The sequence below is a fragment of the Kogia breviceps genome, chromosome 5, assembly GCF_026419965.1.
Source record: "Kogia breviceps isolate mKogBre1 chromosome 5, mKogBre1 haplotype 1, whole genome shotgun sequence".
Classification (NCBI taxonomy): domain Eukaryota; kingdom Metazoa; phylum Chordata; class Mammalia; order Artiodactyla; family Physeteridae; genus Kogia; species Kogia breviceps.
Window position 1 is genome coordinate 59,447,685 of NC_081314.1, and position 21,175 is coordinate 59,468,859.

Sequence of the window (21,175 nt, forward strand, 5' to 3'; positions counted from 1 at the left end):
CTTGAGATACATTCCCTCTATACCCACTTTGGTAAGAGTTTACCATCCTGGTGAACTTTTGATGAATCCCACTTGGTCTTGGTATATGATCTTTTTTATGTGTTGTTTGATTTGGTTTGCTAATATTTTGTTGAGCATTTTTGCCTGTATATTCATCAAAGATAATGGCCTGCAATTTTCATTTTTGGTGGTGTCTTTGTCTGGTTTTGGAATCAGGGTGATGGTGGCTTCCTAGAATGACTTGGGAGTGTTCCCTCCTTTTCACTCCTTTGATAGGGTTTAAGAAGGATCAGTTCTTCTTTGTATGTTTGGTAGAATTTGCCTATGAAGCCATCTGTTCCTGGACTTTTGTTTGTAGGGAGTTTTAAAATAATAGATTCTACTTCACTTCTAGTGATAAGTCTGTTCAAATTATCTATTTCTTCTTGACTTGGTTTCAATGGGCTGCATGCTTCCAGAAACTTGTCCATTTTTTCTAGGTTGTCAAATTTGTTGACGTATAATTGTTCATAGTATGCGCTTATGGATATTTGTATTTCTGCAGTATCAGGTGTTATGTCTCCTTTTTCATTTCTTATTTTGTTTATTTGGGTTCTCACTTTTCTTTTTGGTGAGCTGGCCAGAGGTGTGTCAATCTTGTTTATTCTTTCAAAGAACCAGCTCCCAGTGAGAGGCCCGTGTACCGCAAAAAAAAAACAAAAAAAAAAAAACAAAGAACCAGCTCCTGGTTTTATTGATTTTTTTCTTTTGTTTTTTAAATATCTATATATTTCATCTCTGATCTTTATTATTTCCTTCTTTCTGCTGACTTTAGGTTTTGTTTGTTCTTCTTTTTCTAATTCTTTTAAGTGGTAGGTTAGGTTGTTTGAGAATTTTCTTGTTTTTTGAGGAAGGCCTGTATCACTATGAACTTCCAAGAGCACTTTTTCTGCATCCCATAGATTTTGTATGGTTGAGTTTTCATTGTCTTTTTCTTTTTAAATAACTTTATTGGAGTATGATTGCTTTACAATGGTGTTACTTTCTGCTTTATAACAAAGTGAATCAGTTATACATATACATATGTCCCCATATCTCTTCCCTCTAGCACCTCCCTCCCTCCAACCCTCCCTATCCCACCCCTCTAGGTGGTCACAAACCACCGAGCTGATCTCCCTGTGCTATGCGGCTGCTTCCCACTAGCTATCTACTTTATATTTGGTAGTGTACATATGCCCATGCCACTCTCTCACTTTGTCCCAGCATACCCTTCCCCTTCCCTGTATCCTCAAGTCCATTCTCTAGTAGGTCTGCACCTTTATTCCCGTCTTGCCCATGGTTCTTCATGACCATTTTTAAGATTCCATATATATATATATATATATATATGTGTTAGCATACGGTATTGGTTTTTCTTTTTCTACCTTACTTCACTCTGCATGACAGTCTCTATGTCCATCCACCTCACTACAAATAACTCAGTTTCATTCCGTTTTATGGCTGAGTAATATTCCATTGTATATATGTGCCACATCTTCTTTATCCATTTATCTGCTAATGGACACTTTGGTTGCTTGCATGTCCTGACTATTGTAAATAGAGCTGCAATGAACATTTCGGTATATGACTCCTTTTGTAATATGGTTTTCTCTGGGTATATGCCCAGTAGTGGGATTGCTGGGGTGTATGGTTGTTCTATTTTTAGTTTTTTAAGGAACATCAATACTGTTCTCCATAGTGGCTGTATCAATTTACATTCCCACCAACAGTGCAAGAGGGTACCCTTTTTTCCACACCCTATCCATCATTTATTGTTTCTAGATTTTTTGATGATGGTCACTCTGATCAGTGTGAGATGATATCTCATTGTAGTTTTGATTTGCATTTCTCTAATGATTAAGATGTTGAGCATTCTTTCATGTGTCTCTTGGCAATCTGTATATCTTCTTTGGAGAAATGTCAATTGAGGTCTTCTGCCCAGTTTTGGATTGGGTTGTTTGTTTGTTTTTTATATTGAGCAGCATGAGCTGCTTGTAAATTTTGCAGATGAATCCTTTGTCAGTTGCTTCATTTGCAAATATTTTCTCCCATTCTGAGGTTGTCTTTTGGTCTTATTTATGGTTTCCTTTGCTGTGCAAAAGCTTTTAAGTTTCATTAGGTCCCATTTGTTTATTTTTGTTTTTATTTCCATTTCTCTAGAAGGTGGGTCAAAAAGGATCTTGCTGTGATTTATGTCACAGAGTTTTGTGCCCATGTTTTCCTCTAAGCGTTTGATGGTGTCTGGCGTTACATTTAGTTCTTTAATCCATTTTGAGTTTATCTTTGTGTATGCTGTTAGGGACTGTTCTAATTTCATTCTTTTCCATGTATCTGTCCAGTTTTCCCAGCACCACATATTGAAGAGGCTGTCTTTACTGTATATTCCTGCCTCCTTTATCAAAGATAAGGTGACCATATGTGTGTGGGTTTATCTCTGGGCTTTCTATCCTGTTCCATTGATCTATGTTTCTGTTTCTATGCCAGTAGCATACTGTCTTGATTTATGAAGCTTTGTAGTATAGTCTGAAGTCAGGGAGCCTGATTCCACCAGCTCCGTTTTTCTTTCTTGAGATTGCTTTGGCTTTTTGTGGTCATTTGTGTTTCCATATAAATTGTGAAACTTTTTGTTCCAGTTCTGTAAAAAATGCCAGTGGTAGCTTGATAGGGATTGCATTGAATTTGTAGATTGTTTTGGGTAGTAGAGTCATTTTCACAATGTTGACTCTTCCAATCCAAGAACATGGTATATCTCTCCATCTATTTGTATCATCTTTAATTTCTTTCATCAGTGTCTTATAATTTTATACATACAGGTCTTTTGGCTCCTTAAGTAGGTTTATTCCTAAATATTTTGTTCTTTTTGTTGCAGTGGTAAATGGGAGGGTTTTCTTAAGTTCACTTTCAGATTTTTCCTCATTAGTGTATAGGGATTCAAGAGATTTCTGTGCATTAATTTTGTATCCTGCTACTTTACCAAATTCATTGATTAGCTCTAGTAGTTTTCTGGTAGCATCTTTAGGATTATCTATGTATAGTATCATATCATCTGCAAACAGTGACAGCTTTACTTCTTCTTTTCCAATTTGGATTCCTTTTTTTTCTTTTTCTTCTCTGATTCTGTGGCTACAACTTCCAAAACTATGTTGAATAAGAGTTGTGAAAGTGGGCAACCTTGTCTTGTTCCTGATCTTAGTGGAAATGGTTTCAATTTTTCACCATTGAGGACAATGTTGGCTGTGAGTTTGACATATATGGCCTTTATTATGTGGAGGAAAGTTCCCTCTGTGCCTACTTTCTGGAGGGTTTTTATCATAATTGGGTGTTGAATTTTGTCAAAAGCTTTCTCTGCATCTATTGAGATCATCATATGGTTTTTCTTCAGTTTTTTAATATGGTGTATCACGTTGATTGATTTGCATATATTGAAGAATCCTTGCGTTCCTGGGATAAACCCCACTTGATCATAGTGTATGATGCAATTAATGTGCTGTTGGATTCTGTTTGCTAGTATTTTCTGGAGGACTTTTGCATCTATGTTCATCAGTGATATTGGCCTGTAGTTTTCTTTGTGTCATCTTTGTCTGGTTTTGATATCAGGGTGATGGTGGCCTCATAGAATGAGATTGAGAGTGTTCCTCCCTCTGCTACATTTTGGAAGAGTTGAGAAGAATAGGTGTTAGCTCTTCTCTAAATGTTTGATAGAATTTTCCTGTGAAGGCATCTGGTCCTGGGCTTTTGTTTGTTGGAAGATTTTTAATCACAGTTTCAATTTCAGTGCTTGTGATTGGTCTGTTCATATTTTGTATTTCTTCCTGGTTCAGTCTCAGAAGGTTGTGCATTTCTAAGAATTTGTCCATTTCTTCCAGGTTGTCCATTTTATTGGCATAGAGTTGCTTGTAGTAATCTCTCATGATCCTTTGTATTTCTGCAGTGTCAGTTGTTACATCTCTTTTTTCATTTCTAATTCTATTGATTTGAGTCTTCTCCCTTTTTTTCTTGGTAATTCTGCCTAAAGGTTTATCAATTTTGTTTATCTTCTCAAAGAACCAGCTTTTAGTTTTATTGGTCCAAGCTATCATTTCCTTCATTTCTTTTTATTTCTGATCTGATCTTTATGATTTCTTTCCTGCTGCTAACTTTGGGTTTTTTGTTCTTCTTTCTCTAACTGCTTTAGGTGTAAGGTTAGGTTGTTTGTTTGAGATGTTTTTTGTTTTTTAAGGTAGGATTGTATTTTTATAAACCTCCCTCTTAGAACTGCTTTTGCTGCAACCCATAGGTTTTGGGTCATCGTGTTTTCATTTTCATTTTTTTCTAGGTATTTTTTGATTTCCTCTTTGATGTCTTCAGTGTTCTCTTGGTTATTAATTAGTGTGTGGTTTAGCCTCCATGTGATTGTATTTCTTACAGATTTTCTCCTGTAAATGATATCTAGTCTGATAGCATTGTGGTTGGAAAAGATACTTGATATGATTTCAATTTTCTTAAATTTACCAAGGCTTGATTTGTGACCCATGATATGATCTATCCTGTAGAATGTTCCATGAGCACTTGAGAAGAATGTGTATTCTGTTGTTTTTGGATGGAATGTCTTATAAATATCAATTAAGTCCATCTTGTTTAATGTATCATTTAAAGCTTGTGTTTCCTTATTTATTTTCATTTTGGATGATCTGTCCATTGGTGAAAGTGAGGTGTTAACATCCCCTACTATGATTGTGTTACTGTTGATTTCCCCTTTTGTGGCTGTTAGTATTTGCCTTATGTATTGAGGTGCTCCTATGTTGGCTGCATAAATATTTACAATTGTTATATCTTCTTCTTGGAGTGATCCCTTGATCATTATGTAGTGTCCTTCTTTGTCTCTTGTAATAGTCTTTATTTCAAAGTCTATTTTGTCTGATATGAGAATTGCTACTCCAGCTGTCTTTTGATTTCCATTTGCATGGAATATCTTTTTCCATCACCTCACTTTCTGTCTGTATGTGTGCCTAGGTCTGAAGTGGATCTCTTGTAGACAGCATATAGACGGGTCTTGTTTTTGTATCCATTCAGCCAATATATATATATATCTTATGGTGGGAACATTTAATCCATTTACATATAAGTTAATTGTCAATATGTATGTTCCTATTACCGTTTTCTTAATTGTTATGGGTTTATTTTTGTAGGTCTTTTCCTTCTCTTTTGTTTCCTGCCTAGAGAAGTTCCTTTAGCATTTATTGTAAATTTGGTTTGGTGGTGCTGAATTCTCTTAGCTTTTGCTTGTCTGTAAAGGTCTTAATTTCTCCATCAGATCTGATTGAGATCTTTGGCTGGGTAGAGTAATCTTGGTTGTAGGTTTTTCTACTTCATCACTTTAAATATGTGCTGCCACTCCCTTCTGGCTTACAGAGTGGGGATTCCCTTATGTGTTATTTTTTTGTTTTTTTCCTTGCTGCTTTTAATATTTGTTTGTATTTAATTTTTGATAGTTTGATTAATATATGTCCTGGCATGTTTCTCTGTGGATTTATACTGTATGGGACTCTCTGTGCATCCTAGACTTGATTAACTATTTCCTTTCCCATATTAGGGAAGTTTTCAACTATAATACCTTCAAATATTTTCTCAGTCCCTTTCTTTTTCTCTTCTTCTTCTGGGATGCCTATAATTTGAATGTTGGTGCATTTAATGTTTCCCAGAGGTCTCTGAAACTGTCCTCAATTCTTTTCATTCTTTGTTCTTTATTCTGCTCTGCAGTAGTTATTTCCACTATTTTATCTTCCACATCACTTATCCGTTCTTCTGCCTCAGTTTTTCTGCTATTGATCCCTTCTAGAGAATGTTAAATTTCACTTATTGTGTTGTTCATCACTGTTTTTTTGCTCTTCAGTTCTTTTAGGTCCTTTATAAACGTTTCTTTTATTTTCTCCATTCTAGTTCCAAGATTTTGATCATCTTTACTATCATTATTCTGAATTCTTTTTTATGTAGACTACCTATTTCCTCTTCATTTTTTAGGTCTGGTGGGTTTTTACCTTGCTCCTCCATCTGCTGTGTTTCTCTGTCTTCCCATTTTGCTTAACTTACTGTGTTTGGGGTCTCCTTTTCAGACGCTGCAGGTTCATAGTTCCCATTGTTTTTGGTGTCTGTCCCCAGTGGCTAAGGTGTTTCAGTGGGTTGTGTAGGATTCCTGGTGGACGGGAATAGTGCCTGTGTTCTGGTAGATGCAGCTGGATCTTGTCTTTCTGGTGTTTAGTTCCACATCTGGTGGTGTGTTTTAGGGTGTCTGTGGCCTTATTATGATTTTAGGCAGCCTCTGTGGTAATGGATGGGGTTGTGTTCCTGTATTGTTAGTTGTTTGGCATAGGGTGTCCAGCACTGTAGCTTGCTGGTCGTTGAGTGGGGCTGGGTCTATCTGTTGAGATGGAGATCTCTGGGAGATTTTCACCATTTGATGTTATGTGGAGCTGGGAGGTGTCTTGTGGTCCAGTGTCCTAAACTTGGCTCTTGCAACTCAGTGGCACAGCCCTGACACCTGGCTGGAGCACCAAGATCCTGTCGTTCACACGGCTTAGGATAAAAGGGAGGAAAAAGAAAGAAGGAAAGAAGAAGATAAAATAAAATAAAGTAAAATAAAATAAAGTTATTAAAATAAAAAGTAAAAAATAATAATTAAGAAAAAAATTTTTAAATAATTAAAAAAAAATGAATGGAGAGACTTCGAACCCTAGGACAAATGGTAAAAGCAAAGCTATGCAGACAAAATCACCCACAGAAGCATACACATACACACTCAGAAAAAGAGAAAAATGGAAATATATATATATATATATAAAATTGTTCCCAAAGTCCACCTCCTCAATTTGGGATGATTCGTTGTCTATTCAGGTACTCCACAGATGCAGGGTACATCGAGTTGATTGTGGAGACTTAATACACTGCTCCTGAGGCTGCTGGGAGAGATTTCCCTTTCTCTTCTTTGTTTGCACAGCTCCCAGGGTTCAGCTTAGGATTTGGGCCCGCCTCTGCGTGTAGGTTGCCTGAGGGCATCTGTTGTTTGCTCTGACAGGACGGGGTTAAAGAAGCAGCTGATTCAGCGCCTCTGACTTACTCATTCCAGAGGGAGGGAGGGGTATGGATGTGGGACGAGCATGTGGCGGCAGAAACCGGCATGACGTTTCACCAGCCTGAGGTGTGCTGTGTGTTCTCCCAGTGAAGTTGTCCCTGGATCACAGGACCCTGGTAGTGGCAGGCTGCACAGGCTCCCAGGAGGGGAGGTGTGGATAGTGACCTGTGCTTGCACACAGGCTTCTTGGTGGCTGCAGCAGCAGCCTTAGCGTCTCATGCCTGTCTCTGGTGTCTGCGCTGATAGCTACAGCTCGCGCCTGTCTCTGGAGCTCCTTTAAACTGCAATCTTAATCCCCTCTCCTCACACACCTGGAAACAAAGAGGCAAGGAAAAGTCTCTTGCCTCTTTGGCAGCTCCAGACTTTTCCCCATACTCCCTCCCAGCTAGCTGTGGCGCACTAGCCCCTTCCAGGCTGTGTTCACGCAGCCAACCCTGTCCTCTCCCTGGGATCTGACCTGCGAAGCCCAAACGTCATCTCCCAGCCCCCGCCCGCCCCAGCAGGTGAGCAGACAAGCCTCTTGGGCTGGTGAGTGCTGGTCGGCACCAATCCACTGTGTGGGAATCTCTCCGCTTTGCTCTCCACACCCCTGTTGCTGTGCTGTCCTCCATGGCTCCGGAGCTTCCCCCCTCCACCACCCACAGTCTCCGCCTGCGAAGGGGCTTCCTAGTGTGTGGAAAACTTTCCTCCTTCACAGCTTCCTCCCACTGGTGCAGGTCCCATCCCTATTCTTTTGCCTCTATTTTTTTCTTTTTTCTGTTGCCCTACCCAGGTACGTGGGGAGTTTCTTGCCTTTTGGGAGGTCTGAGGTCTTCTGCCATTGTTCAGTAGGTGTTCTTTAGGAGTTGTTCCACTTGTAGATGTATTTCTGATGTATTTGTGGGGAGGAAGATGATCTCCACATCTCACTCTTCTGCCATCTTGAAGCTCCTCCCCTCATTGTCTTTTGTCTCAAGGTATATTTAGATTTCCTCTTTGAGTTCATCATTGACCCCCCCCCTTTTTTTTAGCATATTATTTAGTCTCCATGTAATAGTTTTTTTCTTGTTTCTTTTTCTGTGGTTAATTTCTAGTTTCATGCTGTTGTGGTCAGAAAAGATGCTTGAGATAATTTCTATACTTTTAAATTTGTTGAGGATTATTTGGTGCCCTAGTATGTGGTCAGTCCTAGAAAATGTTCCATGTGCACTTGAAAAGAATGTGTATTCTGGGGTTTTTCTTTGCCTGTAATGTCCTGAAAATATCAATTACATTTATCTGTTCTGTTGTATCATTTAGTATCTTTGTTGCCTTATTGATTCTCTGTCTGCAACTATTATTGTATTCCTGTCAATTCCTCCCTTTATGTCTATTAATATTTCTTTTATGTATTTGGGTGCTCCTGTATTAGCTGCATATATATTGACAAGTGTAAAATCCTCTTCTTGTATTGATGCTTTTATTATTATATAGTGTCCTTCTTCATGTTTCTTTACAGCCTTTGTTTTAAAATCTATTTTGTCTGATGTGAGTATTGTGACCCCCACTTTCTTGTCATTTCCGTTTGCATGAAATATCTTTTTCCACACCCTCACTTTCAATTTATGTGTCTCCTTTGTCCTAAAGTGGGTTTCTTGTAGGCATCATACAGTAGGCTCTTATTCTTTTATCCAATTTGCCACTCTATGTCTTTTGATTGGAACATTTAGTCCATTGACATTTAAGGTAATTATTGATAGTTATGTATCTATTGCCATTTTAAACCTTGTTTTCCCATTGATTTTATATTTCTTCTTTGTCCTTTTTCTTTTTCCTTTTGTGGTTTGATGATTTTCTTTTGTATTATACTTATATTCTCTTCCTTTTGGTTTTAGTCAATCTGTTGTATGTTTTTGATTTGTGGTTGCCCTGTTTTTTCAATTATGTTAACTCCTTCCTTTATCTACTTGCCTTAGACAGGTAGTCATACTAGCTCAAACACCTTCTAGGAAAAATACATCTACATAGTCTTACTCTCCTCCCCTCACATTTTATGATTTTGATGTCCTCTTTTACATTTTCATGTTGATCTTTTTTGCTGTTCATTGTTGTTATCATCACTTTCACAGAAATTTAAAAAAAAATTTTTTTTAATCTGTGTACTGGCATATTTAAGTGATTTATTTTCCAGTTGTAATTTTCTCTTTCCTATAGATTCTTATTTCTTTTCTATTTAGAGAAGAACTTTCAATATTTCCTTTAGGATAGGCTTAGTATTGCTGTATTCTTTCAGTTTTTACTTGTCTGAGAAATTCTTTTTCTCTCCCTCTATTCAAAATGATAATCTTGCTGGATAGACTATACTAGATTGTAGATTTTTCCCTTTTACGACTTTGAATATATCTTACCATTCCCTTCTGGCCTGCAACATTTCTGAGGAGAAATCAGCTGACAGCCTTGTGGGGGGTTCCCTTGTAATTAACTCTTTGTTTTTCTCTTGCTCCCTTTAGAATCCTCTCTTTATATTTAAATTTTGCCATTTTTATTATAATATGTCTTGGTGTAGGTCTTTTTGGGTTTATCTTGCTTGGGATTCTCTGTGCTTCCTGTACTTGGATATCTGTTTCCTTCTTTAGGTTTGGGAAGTTTTCAACCATAATTTCTTTAAATACATTTTCAATCCCCTTTTCTCTTTCTTCCCCTTCTGGAATCCCTGTTTTGTTTGGTTGACATGCTTTATATTATCCTATAGGTATCTTATATTGCTTTCTTTTTTCTTTTTTTTTAAATTTGGCTTTCTGTCTTCTGTACTGATTGGGTGATTTCCATTTTTCTATCTTCCAGGTCACTTTTTATTTCTTCTGCATTATTCATTCTGCTATTCATTGCCTTTAGCTCAGCTTTCATCTCTGCAAATGAGTTTTCTAATTTTTCTTGGTTCCTCTTTATAATTTCTAGTTCCTTTTTACAATACTCTGTATTTTTGTCTAGGCTTTCTTAATTCCTTCAGTATTTTCATTGTCTCTTTTTTGAAATTGGTGTCTATTAGACTGAAGAGTTCTGTTTCATTTGTTCTTTCAGGGGAATGCTCTTGGTCTTTTAACTGGGTGTGGTTCCTCTGTTTCTTCATTTTACTTGTATTTCTCTTACTCTGTGAGTTTAGGAGAAACAATTATCTACTATGGTCTTGAAGGGCTATTTACATGTGGGGGCATACCTGTGTAGCTTGTGTGGGTTTAGTATATTTGGTGCAAAGGCTGTTTTTAGTATGGATACCTGTTACCTTTTTCCTCAGCATGTACTGGTTACTATCCCCTTGATAGAGGTGTGCAGATGTGGTGACTGGTGCCTGGTCTTGAGGTTCTCAGTGGTGGTGGTTCAGGCATGCCCCTGGAGCACACAATGGTAGTGGAGGCAGCTTGCAACCACTCCTGGTGTCTGTCTGCAAGGTTGGCAGCAGTGGCTCATGAATATTCCTGGGGTCTAAGGGGGAGGTGCAGGGGCCCACAACCACCCCTGGTGTTTGGGCAAGTGGCAGTGGCATCTCACAACAGCCCCTGGAGCACATGCAGGCAGTATCCTGCCCTCTGCGAGCATGTGCAAAGCAAAAAAGGCTACAATCTGTGCCCAGCTCCTCCCCTCATGCACCCCCCAAACAATGACGACTGGTCTCTAAGTGGTCCAGGCTTCCTCCGAGTACACCCCCAGGCACAGTTGCACTAGATTCCAGCCCCCTTAGTCTGTCTCCACACAACCAACCCCAGTCTTCTCCCCAGTTCTGATCCCTGAAGCCCAAGTTCCAGCACCCAGCCCCCACCAGCACTGGTGGACATGCATCAGGCTGGGGAGTGCAGGGTGGCAGCAATGACCACCTGTGCAGTTCTCCCTCTGCTCTGGCTACCACAAACCAGCTGCTACACTCTCCTCTGAGGTTCTAAAGCTCACCTTCTGTCCCGGCTGATCTCCCTGCCAGTGAGAAGGTTTCCCCTGGTGCAGAAACCTTTCCTCTTTCACACCTCCCTCCCAGGAGCTCAAGTACTGACCCAATTCCTTTCTCACTTTCTTTTTGTTTCTTTTTTTTCTACCCAGTTACATGGAAATTTTCTTGATCTTTCAGCAGTCTGAGGTCTTCTGTCAGCATTCTGTAGATATTCTGTTAGAATTGTTCCACATGTAGATGTATTTTTGATATATTTGTGGGAGAAGGTGAGCTTCACATCCTACTATTCCATCATCTTGTTCGCTCCTTAGTTCTTTTACCCTTTATATTACCCCTTTCCTTGTTCTTCAGAGGTTTGAGAAGCCAGCGCACAAAAAGAAAAACTGCCTCCAGATTCACAGGCACTGCAAAATAAAATTGGGAATCTTTATTAAAGTGTATATGGGGAGAAGTGTGATACAGTTGTGGGGGGCCATGATTTGGGGAAGTGATAAGAAATAATGTCTCTGAGAATAAAATCGTTAGTAAAGCCGTTACAGTATTTTGTGCATGCCTTTAGCAAATGAGTTGGTACTAATTTGTGTTTAGTTTATGTGCTCTGATAATGGTAACTTGTGTTTACATAATGATTTAAATGCTTAGAAAGTAAAATGACCATTTTCCCCAAGGAAGCTACAAAACATCAGTATTAAGTACTCTGTTCAAGCCCACATTGATAATGATTAAGTAAACCAGGCTCTTATGGTTTTGGATAACAACTCCTTGGTCTTTAGACTCCATGTACTATGTATAACTTCAAGATAATTGTATTTACCCTATTTGAGAGAAATCTCTATCTCCCAGTTGATGTTCTTTGGTCAAATGGACTTATTATTCATTAAAAGTGAACTGTTAAGAGCCTCAATTAGTTCTCTGTTTTCTGACATTCACTGTACCTTAAATGATGTTTTACATATTCTTAGTTTGGGGGGGTGTTATTGGTAGGACATATTTTAATTCAGTTTAGTTTAATATCACCTATCATTATCCTAAAATACCTTCTTTTAAATTTTTTTTTTCCTTTTGACTGCAACTAGTATTGATATTTAGCAAGAAAGTAAAGGAAATAACATTTGTTGATACTCATCATGCACTAAACATCTCCCTGAGTGAATTTTTAGGGTAATTTAATATAATAATGTATCTCAAATAAGACATTATCTTATAATTCAACATATACTCGATAAGATATTTAGTAAGTGACTACTGTATATCAGGTATTGTGCTAGGATACGGAGATAAAAAAGAGAGAAAACATATTTTCTGATCTTATGGGGTTCTTTTCAGTCAAGGAAAGGAGAGATAAGGCTAAAAATATTGCAGATTCTATGATGCTATGATCACAGTACATAATTCACACATTCATTCAGTAAATGACTTGCCTGGCATAGTTTTATGTGCTGGGGAAATGGTGGTGAATGAAACAGACAAAAATCTCTTCCCTCACAGAGCTGACATTCTAGTAGTTATCCTAAGGGTCACAAAGGGACAATCATTTGGGTCATGGAAATGGTTATTAGGAATCTTTAGAACATCAGTTATATATCAAAATGACTGTGTGAACATTGGAAGTAAAGCTACTTTTCAATCTGTAACCTCATATCCTTGAAGTAATGCATAGGGTATGCTGTGGTGGCAGGTTTCCACTATCAGTATCCTTTCTGGAACCAGCCAGTTCCTAAAGCTGTCAATTTACTCCACCCACACCACCATGAAAGATAAATTCATTTAAAGCTAAATAAGGTAAATGGTACAATTTGTCTCACTTGATTTAGTGGTAATGTCTTCAATTCTGTAGTGTATGTTAGATCTGAAGAGATTTTTCTTTTTTAAATGGAAGACTCTTAAGGATGTCGAACTTTGCTTTTTCTGTTGTTCATTCTTTCAATTCTAGTGTCATCCAAATTTGCCTTATCCATCTTATTCTTTCCTTGTGCAAAGAGATATTTTCTATAAGTTTTCCATATATTAAATTTGGTTAACCATAATAAGATAAATCATATTTTCATAAAATGTCATTATTATTATCATTTAAGAGGCTAGATTTTCTCAATGAGCAGAAATATCGCTCTTGCATCCTCAAGTTTTGTTGTGAAATCAAACAAGATTACTAATGACAACATCAAAATACCAAAACCCTTTGAACTCCTACAATTGATTTTATTCATTTTGTTAATTTCAGTGAACACAGCACTACAAAGAAGGCTCTCTCTTTGCAGCCCTCATAAAAACTATTTATTTCTTTACATAATTTTCATTTTTTATTGTATTTTTTCTAAAAATATGTTATTAAATCTACTTTGTTTATTCAGTAAACAGTAAACAATTATTGAGTGTCAGAACTATGCTGGGCTATAATGAAACTGACATATAAAATCATCCCCATCAAATGAAGGTGAGAGAAAATAAAGATCACTATATGAAAGGTTAGTAATTCTGTGACAGACATATTTTATACCATAGTTATAATTCTAAACTACTTTTCATTTTCTTAGCATATAACCTGTCTACAGTGCTACTTAAACTTTAAGATGTAAGGAATAATCTGAGTAACATGTTGAAATTGTGATTCCGGGACCCTAGAGAAATTCAGCATGTCTGGGAATCTGCATTTTCACAAAGACCGGGTGTTTTGGGAGTTGGTGACCCTTACCCTTATTAGACTTCATTTAAAGAAAGAGTTCCTTTGTGACGTTTCCCTTTTGCTGAGACTTTCCTAAGTGAAGGTCCCATAAGGCCTCTTTTCAATCCTCCACCTGTTTATCTCATTGCCATGCTTTCAAGATTTCCAGCTGAGATTTACCAGGTCCATGTACATCTCATTACCTTGACTTAAAGTAATCCTCCCTAGTGCAGTGCTGACCTTGTTGGAGTCAGTTGTACCTAGTCTGAGAATGACACCACTGACTGTAGCCTCATCCAAAGACTGCATCTAATGGTGCAGCTATCTGGAAGAAGATGATGATGATGCAAGGCCCCCTTGTGATATGATAAAAGAATGCTTTTTAAACAAGGTATTAAGTTTAAACACCAGCTAGGAACTGCCTAACTGTAGGGTAGTACTTTACAAATATTAATCATTTAACTCTCATTAACATATTTATAAAGCAGGTGCTATTATTATGTTCATTTCACAGATATGGACACTAAGGCTCAGTAACTTGCCCAACATCACACAGCTACTAAGTGGTAGAGCAGGGATTTGAACTCAAGTCATCTGGCTCCAGGATCTGGTGGCTGTAATTACTATAAAATGCAGGCTTTCCCTTAGTCAAAGGAACATCCTGTGATCCTTTTGCTACCACCATTCATATCAGAATGACTTCCAGTAAGTTACATAAACAAAAGAAAAAAAAAACAAAAATCATCTCAAAGGAAAACAAAACAATATAAACTTTACATAGGATAGTTTTTAGTGTATTTTCAAATCAAAGGTATATTTCAACTTCAAATTACAGGAACACTCTAGCAAAGTACAAAAAGCCCAGTAGACACATAACAATATAGGGTAACATATCTCATGTTCTCAGAAGGGAAGATAACAATTCATTTTACAATTTTTTTTTCTTGAAATACAGGATACACCATTAAGAGCATGAATTTTTGAGTCAGAAAGATAAGGCTTCTAATTCTTACCTGTAATTTACTTGCTTGATGATCTGTGGCAGTTTGCTTACCTTAATTAATTCTTAGCTTCTATGAAATGGACATGCCAATGCAGGGTTGGGTGAATATTAAATAAGATAATTATGTGAAGGGCTTGACAGTGCCGGGAACATTGAAGTCTCTCAACAATCAGTTCCTATTTACTGGTATTATTATTATTAGCAGCAATTAGTAGTAGTAGTAAATAAATTTAATGCTTTTAGTAGAATATATTTAGCCAGAATATTTTTGGTGGAAGGATTATAAAAGTAGAATTGATGGTGAATCTTCCTTTTGACCTCATGATTATAAAATGTTTACTTTGTGCCCCTGAGATTCTCTCTTCTGAGATTGGCCCATTTATCTTTACCAGGTGATCAACCCAACATGCCTCAACTGCTATCCCTGGCCTCAAGCCTGCGGGAGAGCGCTGAACTCTTTCAATCAGATGAGATGCGTCCTGCTAATGACCCCAAGGAAAGAGCTCCCATCCGTGTGCGGATGCTGAATGAGGTTCTCCAAGATATGGAGAAGAGCTTCCTGGTGCAGCACGCACCCCCGGGGTTTTACAGGTAGGATGTGTGCTCAAAATTTGTATTTTTATGCCTCTCAGTGGAATATTTGTGCTTAATGTTCAGAATATGTACCTTCTGTGAACATAACACTATTTTTTTAATGTGAAGAAGTTATTATATCTACAATTTTTTTAAAACAAATTTATTTTATTTTATTTACTTTTGGCTGTGTTGGGTCTTTGTCACTGCACACAGGCTTTCCCTAGTTGTGGCGAGTGGGGGCTACTCTTCATTGTGTTGTGCAGGCTTCTCCTTGTTTTGGCCTCTCTTGTTGCGGAGTATGGGCTCTAGGTGTGCAGGCTTCAGTAGTTGTGGCATGTGGGCTCAGTAGTTGTGGCTCGCGGGCTCTAGAGCACAGGCTCAGTAGCTGTGGTGCACAGGCTTAGTTGCTCCACGGCATGTGGGATCTTCCCAGACCAGGCCTTGAACCCGTGTCCCCTGCATTGGCAGGTGAATTCTTAACCACTGTGGCACCAGGGAAGTCCTATATCTACAATTTGAGGAGAATTCTCCTCCCCCAAAGCAAAGTTCAACTGCATAAATAGAGAATAAAGAAAACTTTATTTTTCTTTATACCTGTAAATATTGATATTATCTGTAGATATAATTTATATCTATATAATAATGGTTTAGCAGTATCATATACAAAATGACTAAGATTTTTTTTACAATTAAAGTCAATATGAATCAAATGTGTCATAGCTACTGAAAAACCAAATGGATTTATAGGTTGTACTGCGAGAAATACACTTTCTTGAATGAATCAGGAGATAAGTCTATATTATTCTGTACTAGTAAGTCCACTTCTAGAGCATTGTGTTTAATTCTAGAAACTACATTTTAAGAGGGAGTTAAGTATGTTTAATATTCAGAGGAGAGTGGAATTTACAGGAATCTTTTTTTTTTTTTTTTTTTTTTTGCGGTATGCGGGCCTCTCACTGTTGTGGCCTCTCCCGTTGCGGAGCACAGGCTCCGGACGTGCAGGCCCAGCGGCCATGGCTCACGGGCTCAGTTGCTCCGCGGCACGTGGGATCCTCCCGGACCAGGGCACGAACCCGTGTCTCCTGCATCGGCAGGCGGATTCTCAACCACTGCGCCACCAGGGAAGCCCTACAGGAATCTTGAAACAGCCAGGGGATTAGACATATTTGGTTAGAGGGTCACAATAGAGTGATTTCTGGAAACATTTTAACAATTTTAACAGATATTTTAATAAAACAATTTTCACATAGAACAGGGATTCAATTTAGGCTCTTAGAGGATGATACAAATATGTACTTGTTTTTGAGATTCCGGAAATAGTAGAAATTAAACAAAGAGGGAAAATGGAGTTTAAAAGATAACATGTTTTAAATGTTTTTGTTTTTTTTAATAAGTAACATTTATTGACCACTAAATATGTCTCAGACACTATGTTAAAGACTCTCCACATATTAATTAATTTAATCCTGGTAAAACAGCCAATGGATAAGGTACTCTTAGTGTCTACATCTTATAGATGGAGAAACTGTTATCAGAAAGGCTAAATGACTGGCCAAAATAATAAAGCAGACTTCAGAGAATGTCCTGTCTCTCAGTTTACTAAAAATGTTTTTTCGGTTTCTTTTTAAAAAATTTTTATTTTATGTTGGAGTATAGTTGATTAACAATGCTGTGTTAGTTTCAGGTGTACAGCAAAGTGATTCAGTTAAACGTATACATGTATCTATTCTTTTTTAAGTTCTTTACCAATTTAGGTTATTACAGAGTATTGAGCAGCATTCCCTGTGCTCTACATTATGTCCTTGTTGGTTATCTATTTTAAATGTAGCAGTGTGTACATATCAATCCAAAACAACCATCTATCCCTCCCCCTGACCCTTCACCCAAGCAACCATAAGTTTGTTCTCTAAGTCTGTTTGTTTTGTAAATAAGTAATTTGTATCTTTTTTTAGATTCTGCATATAAGTGATATCATATGATATTTGTCTTTCTCTGTCATATTTCACTTAGTATGATAATTTCTAGGTCCATCCATGTTGCTCCAAATGTTATTATTTCATTCTCTTTAATGGATGAGTAATATTCCATTGTATATATGTACCACATCTTCTTTATCCATTCCTCTGTTGATGCACATTTAAGTTGCTTCCATTTCTTGGCTATTGTAAACAGTGATGCAATGAACATGGGGTACATGTATCCTTTCAAACCATAGTTTTCTTCAGATATATACTCAGCAGTTGGATTGTTGGATTGTAGGCTGGTTCTGTTTTTAGTTTCTTAAGGAACCTCCATACTGTTCTCTATAGTGGCTGTACCAAATTACATTTCCACCAACAGTGCAGGAGGGTTCCCTTTTCTCCACACCCACTCCAGCATTTATTGTTTGTAGACTTTTTGATGATGGCCATTCTGACTGAAGTGAGGTGATATATCATTGTTGTTTTGATTTGCATTTCTCAAATAATTAGTGATGTTGAGCATCTTTTCACGTGCCTCTTGCCCACCTGAATGTCTTCATTGCAGAAATGTCTATTTGGGTGTTCTACCCATTTGTTTAATGGCTTCTTTGTTTTTTTGATATTGAGCTGCATGAGCTGTTTGTAAATTTTGGAGATTAATCCCTTATCAGTTGCATTGTCTGCAAATATTTTCTCCCTTTCTGTGGGTTGTCTTTTGTTTTATTTATGGTTTCCCTTGCTGTGCAAAAACTTTTGAGTTTAAATAGGTCCCATTTGTTTGTTTTTGTTTTTGTTTCCATTACTCTGGAAGACAGATAGAAAAAAGATACTGCTGTGATTTATGTCAAAGAGTGTTCTATGTTTTCCTCTAAGAGTTTTACAGCATACAGTCTTATATTTAGGTCTTTAAACCATTTTGAATTTATTTTTGTGTATGGTGTTAAAGAATGTTCTAATTTCATTGATTTTTGTTTTTACATTTAGCTGTCCAGTTCTCCAAGCAACATTTATTAAAGAAATTGTTGTTTCTTCATTGTATAGTCTTGCCTCATTTGTCATAGATTGATTGACCATAGATCCTGGGTTTACTTCTGGGATTTCAATCCTATTCCATTAATTATATTTCTGTTTTGGTGCCAGTACCATACTATTTTGATGACTGTAGCTTTGTAGTATAGTCTGAAGACAGGGAGCATGATTACTCTTGCTCCATTTTTCTTAAGATTGCTTTGACTGTTCAGGATCATTTGTGTCTCTATACAAATTTTAAGATTTTCTTGTTCTAGTTCTGTGAAAAATGTCATTGGTAATTTGATAGGGATTGCATTGAATCTGTAGATTGCCTTGGGTAGTATAGTCATTTTGACAATATTGATTCTTCCAGTCCAAGAACATAGCATATCTTTCCATCTGTTTGTGTCACCTTTGATTTCCTTCATTAGTGTTTTCTAGTTTTTGGAGTATAGGTATTTGGCCTCTTCAGGTAGGTTTATTCCTAGGTATTTTATTCTTTTGGATGTGATGGTAAAGGGGATTGTTTCTTTAATTTCTCCTTCTGATCTTTTGTTCTTAGTGTATAGGAATGCAAGAGATTTCTGTGTATTTATTTTGCCTCCAGCAACTTTATCAAATTCACTGATGAGTTCTAGCAGTTTTCTGGTAGCATCTTTAGGATTGTCTCTGTATAATATCATGTCAGCTGCAAAAAGTGACAGTTTTACTTCTTCTTTCCCAGTTTGGATTTCCTTTATTTCTTTCTCTTCTCTGACTGCTGTGGCTAGGACTTCCAAAACTATATTGAATAAAAGTTGCAAGAGTGGGCATCCGTGTCTTGTTTCTGATCTTAGAGGAAATGCTTTCAACTTTTCAATATTTACTACGATGTTGGCTGTAGGTTTGTCATACATGGCCTTTATTATGTCGAGGTAGGTTCCCTTGATGCCCACCTTCTGGAGAGTTTTTATGATAAATGGGTGTTCAATTTTGTCAAAAGCATTTTCTGCATTTACTGAGATGATCATATTGTTTTTATTCTTCCATTTTTTGATGTGGTGTATCACACTGATTGATTTGCAGATATTGCAAAAGGCTTGCATCCCTAGGATAAATCCCACTTGATAATGGTGTGTGATCCTTTTAATGTATTGTTGGATTTGGTTTGCTAGTATTTTGTTGTGGATTTTTGTATCTATGTTCATCAGTGATATGAGCCTGTAAATTGTCTCTTTTGTGATATCTTTGGTTTTGATATCAGGGTGATGGTGGCCTCATAGAATGAGTTTGGGAGTGTTCCTTCCACTTTGATTTTTTTGAACAGTTTCAGAGAGATAGATGTTAATTAACTCTTCTCTGAATGTGTGATAAAATTTGCCCGTGAAGCCATCTGGTCCTGGACTTTTGTTTGCTGAGAGTTTTTTCATTGCAGTTTCAATTTCATTACTTGTGATTGGTCTGTTCATATATTCTATTTCTTCCTGGGTCAGCCTTGGGAGATTGTACCTTTCTAGGAATTTGTCCATTTCTTCCAGGTTGTCCATTTTATTGGGATAGAGTTGCTTATGGTAGTCTCTCCATGAGAGCCTTTGTATTTCTATGCTGTCTGTTGTAACTTCTTGTTCATTTCTAATTTTATTGATTTGAATCCTCTCCCTTTTTTTCTTGATGAGTCTGGCTAAAGGTTTATTGATTTTGTTTATCTCTTCAAAGTACCAGCTTTTAGTTTCATTGATCTTTTCTATGGTTTTCTTTGTAACTACTGCATTTATTTCTGCTCTGATCTTTATGATTTCTTTCCTTCTACTAACTTTGGGTTTTGTTTGTTCTTCTTTTCTAGTTGCTTTAGGTGTAAAGTTAGTTTGGTGGTTTATTTGAGATTTTTCTTATTTCCTGAGATAAGACTGTATTGCTATAAACTTCCCTCTTAGAACTGCTTTTTCTGCGACCCTTAGGTTTTGGATCATCATGCTTTCATTTTCATTTGTCTCTAGGTACTTTTTGATTTCCTCTTTGATTTCTTCAGTGATCCACTGGTTGTTTAATAGCATATTGTTTAGCCTCCACATGTTTGTGGTTTTTACAGTTATTTTCTGGTAGTTGCTTTCTAATCTCATAGTTTTGTGGTTGGAAAAGATGTTTCATATGATTCAATTTTCTTAAATTTACTCAGGCTTGCTTTGTGGGCCAGCTCTTGATCAGTCCTGGAGAATGTTCTATGTGCAATTGAGAAGAATGTGTATTCTGCTGCTTTTGGATGGAATGCTCTATAAATATCAATTAACTCCAATTGGTATAATGTGTCATTCAATGCCTGTGTTTCCTTATTGATTTTCTGTCTGGATAATCTGTCCACTGATGAAAGTGGGGTATTAAAGTCCATTATTGTGTTACTGTCAATTTCTCCTTTTATGGCTCTTAGTGTTCTCCTTACATATTGATGTGCTCTAATGTTGTGTGCATATATATTCACAATTGTTATCTTTTTCTTGGATTGATCCCTTGATCGTTATGTAGTGTCCTAGTGTCCTTCTTTGTGTCTTGTAACAGTTTATTTTAAAGCCTGTTTTTTCTGATATGAGCATTGCTATTCCAGCTCTCTTTTGATTTCTATTTTCACTAAATAACTTTTTACATCCCCTCACTTTAAGTCTGTATGTGTCCCTAGATCTCAAGTGGGTCTCTAATAGACAGCATATATATATGGGTTTTATTTTTGTATCCATTCAGCTAGTCTATGTCTTTGGGTTGGGGCATTTGATCTGTTTATGTTTATATATTGATCTGTATGTTCTCATGCCATTTTGTTAATTGTTTTGGATATGATTTTGTAGGTGTTTTTTGTTGTCTTCTCTTGTGATTTGATGCCTAACTAGTGTTGTGTTTGGATTTCTTTTGTGTGTGTATATCTATTGTAGATTTTTGGTTTGCAGTTACCAGAAGGTTTTTGATATAG

General features: G+C 37.1%; 1 protein-coding gene across 1 annotated transcript in view; it reads left to right on the top strand.

The window, feature by feature from the left end:
- NAALADL2 (N-acetylated alpha-linked acidic dipeptidase like 2) overlaps positions 1 to 21,175 on the top strand; it is a 1,506,494-nt gene that overhangs the window by 1,419,940 nt on the left and 65,379 nt on the right. Inside the window, exon 15 of the mRNA XM_059063915.2 lies at positions 15,082 to 15,280. Coding sequence (XP_058919898.2) covers positions 15,082 to 15,280 — 199 coding nt within the window. The remainder of the gene's footprint in view (positions 1 to 15,081; positions 15,281 to 21,175) is intronic.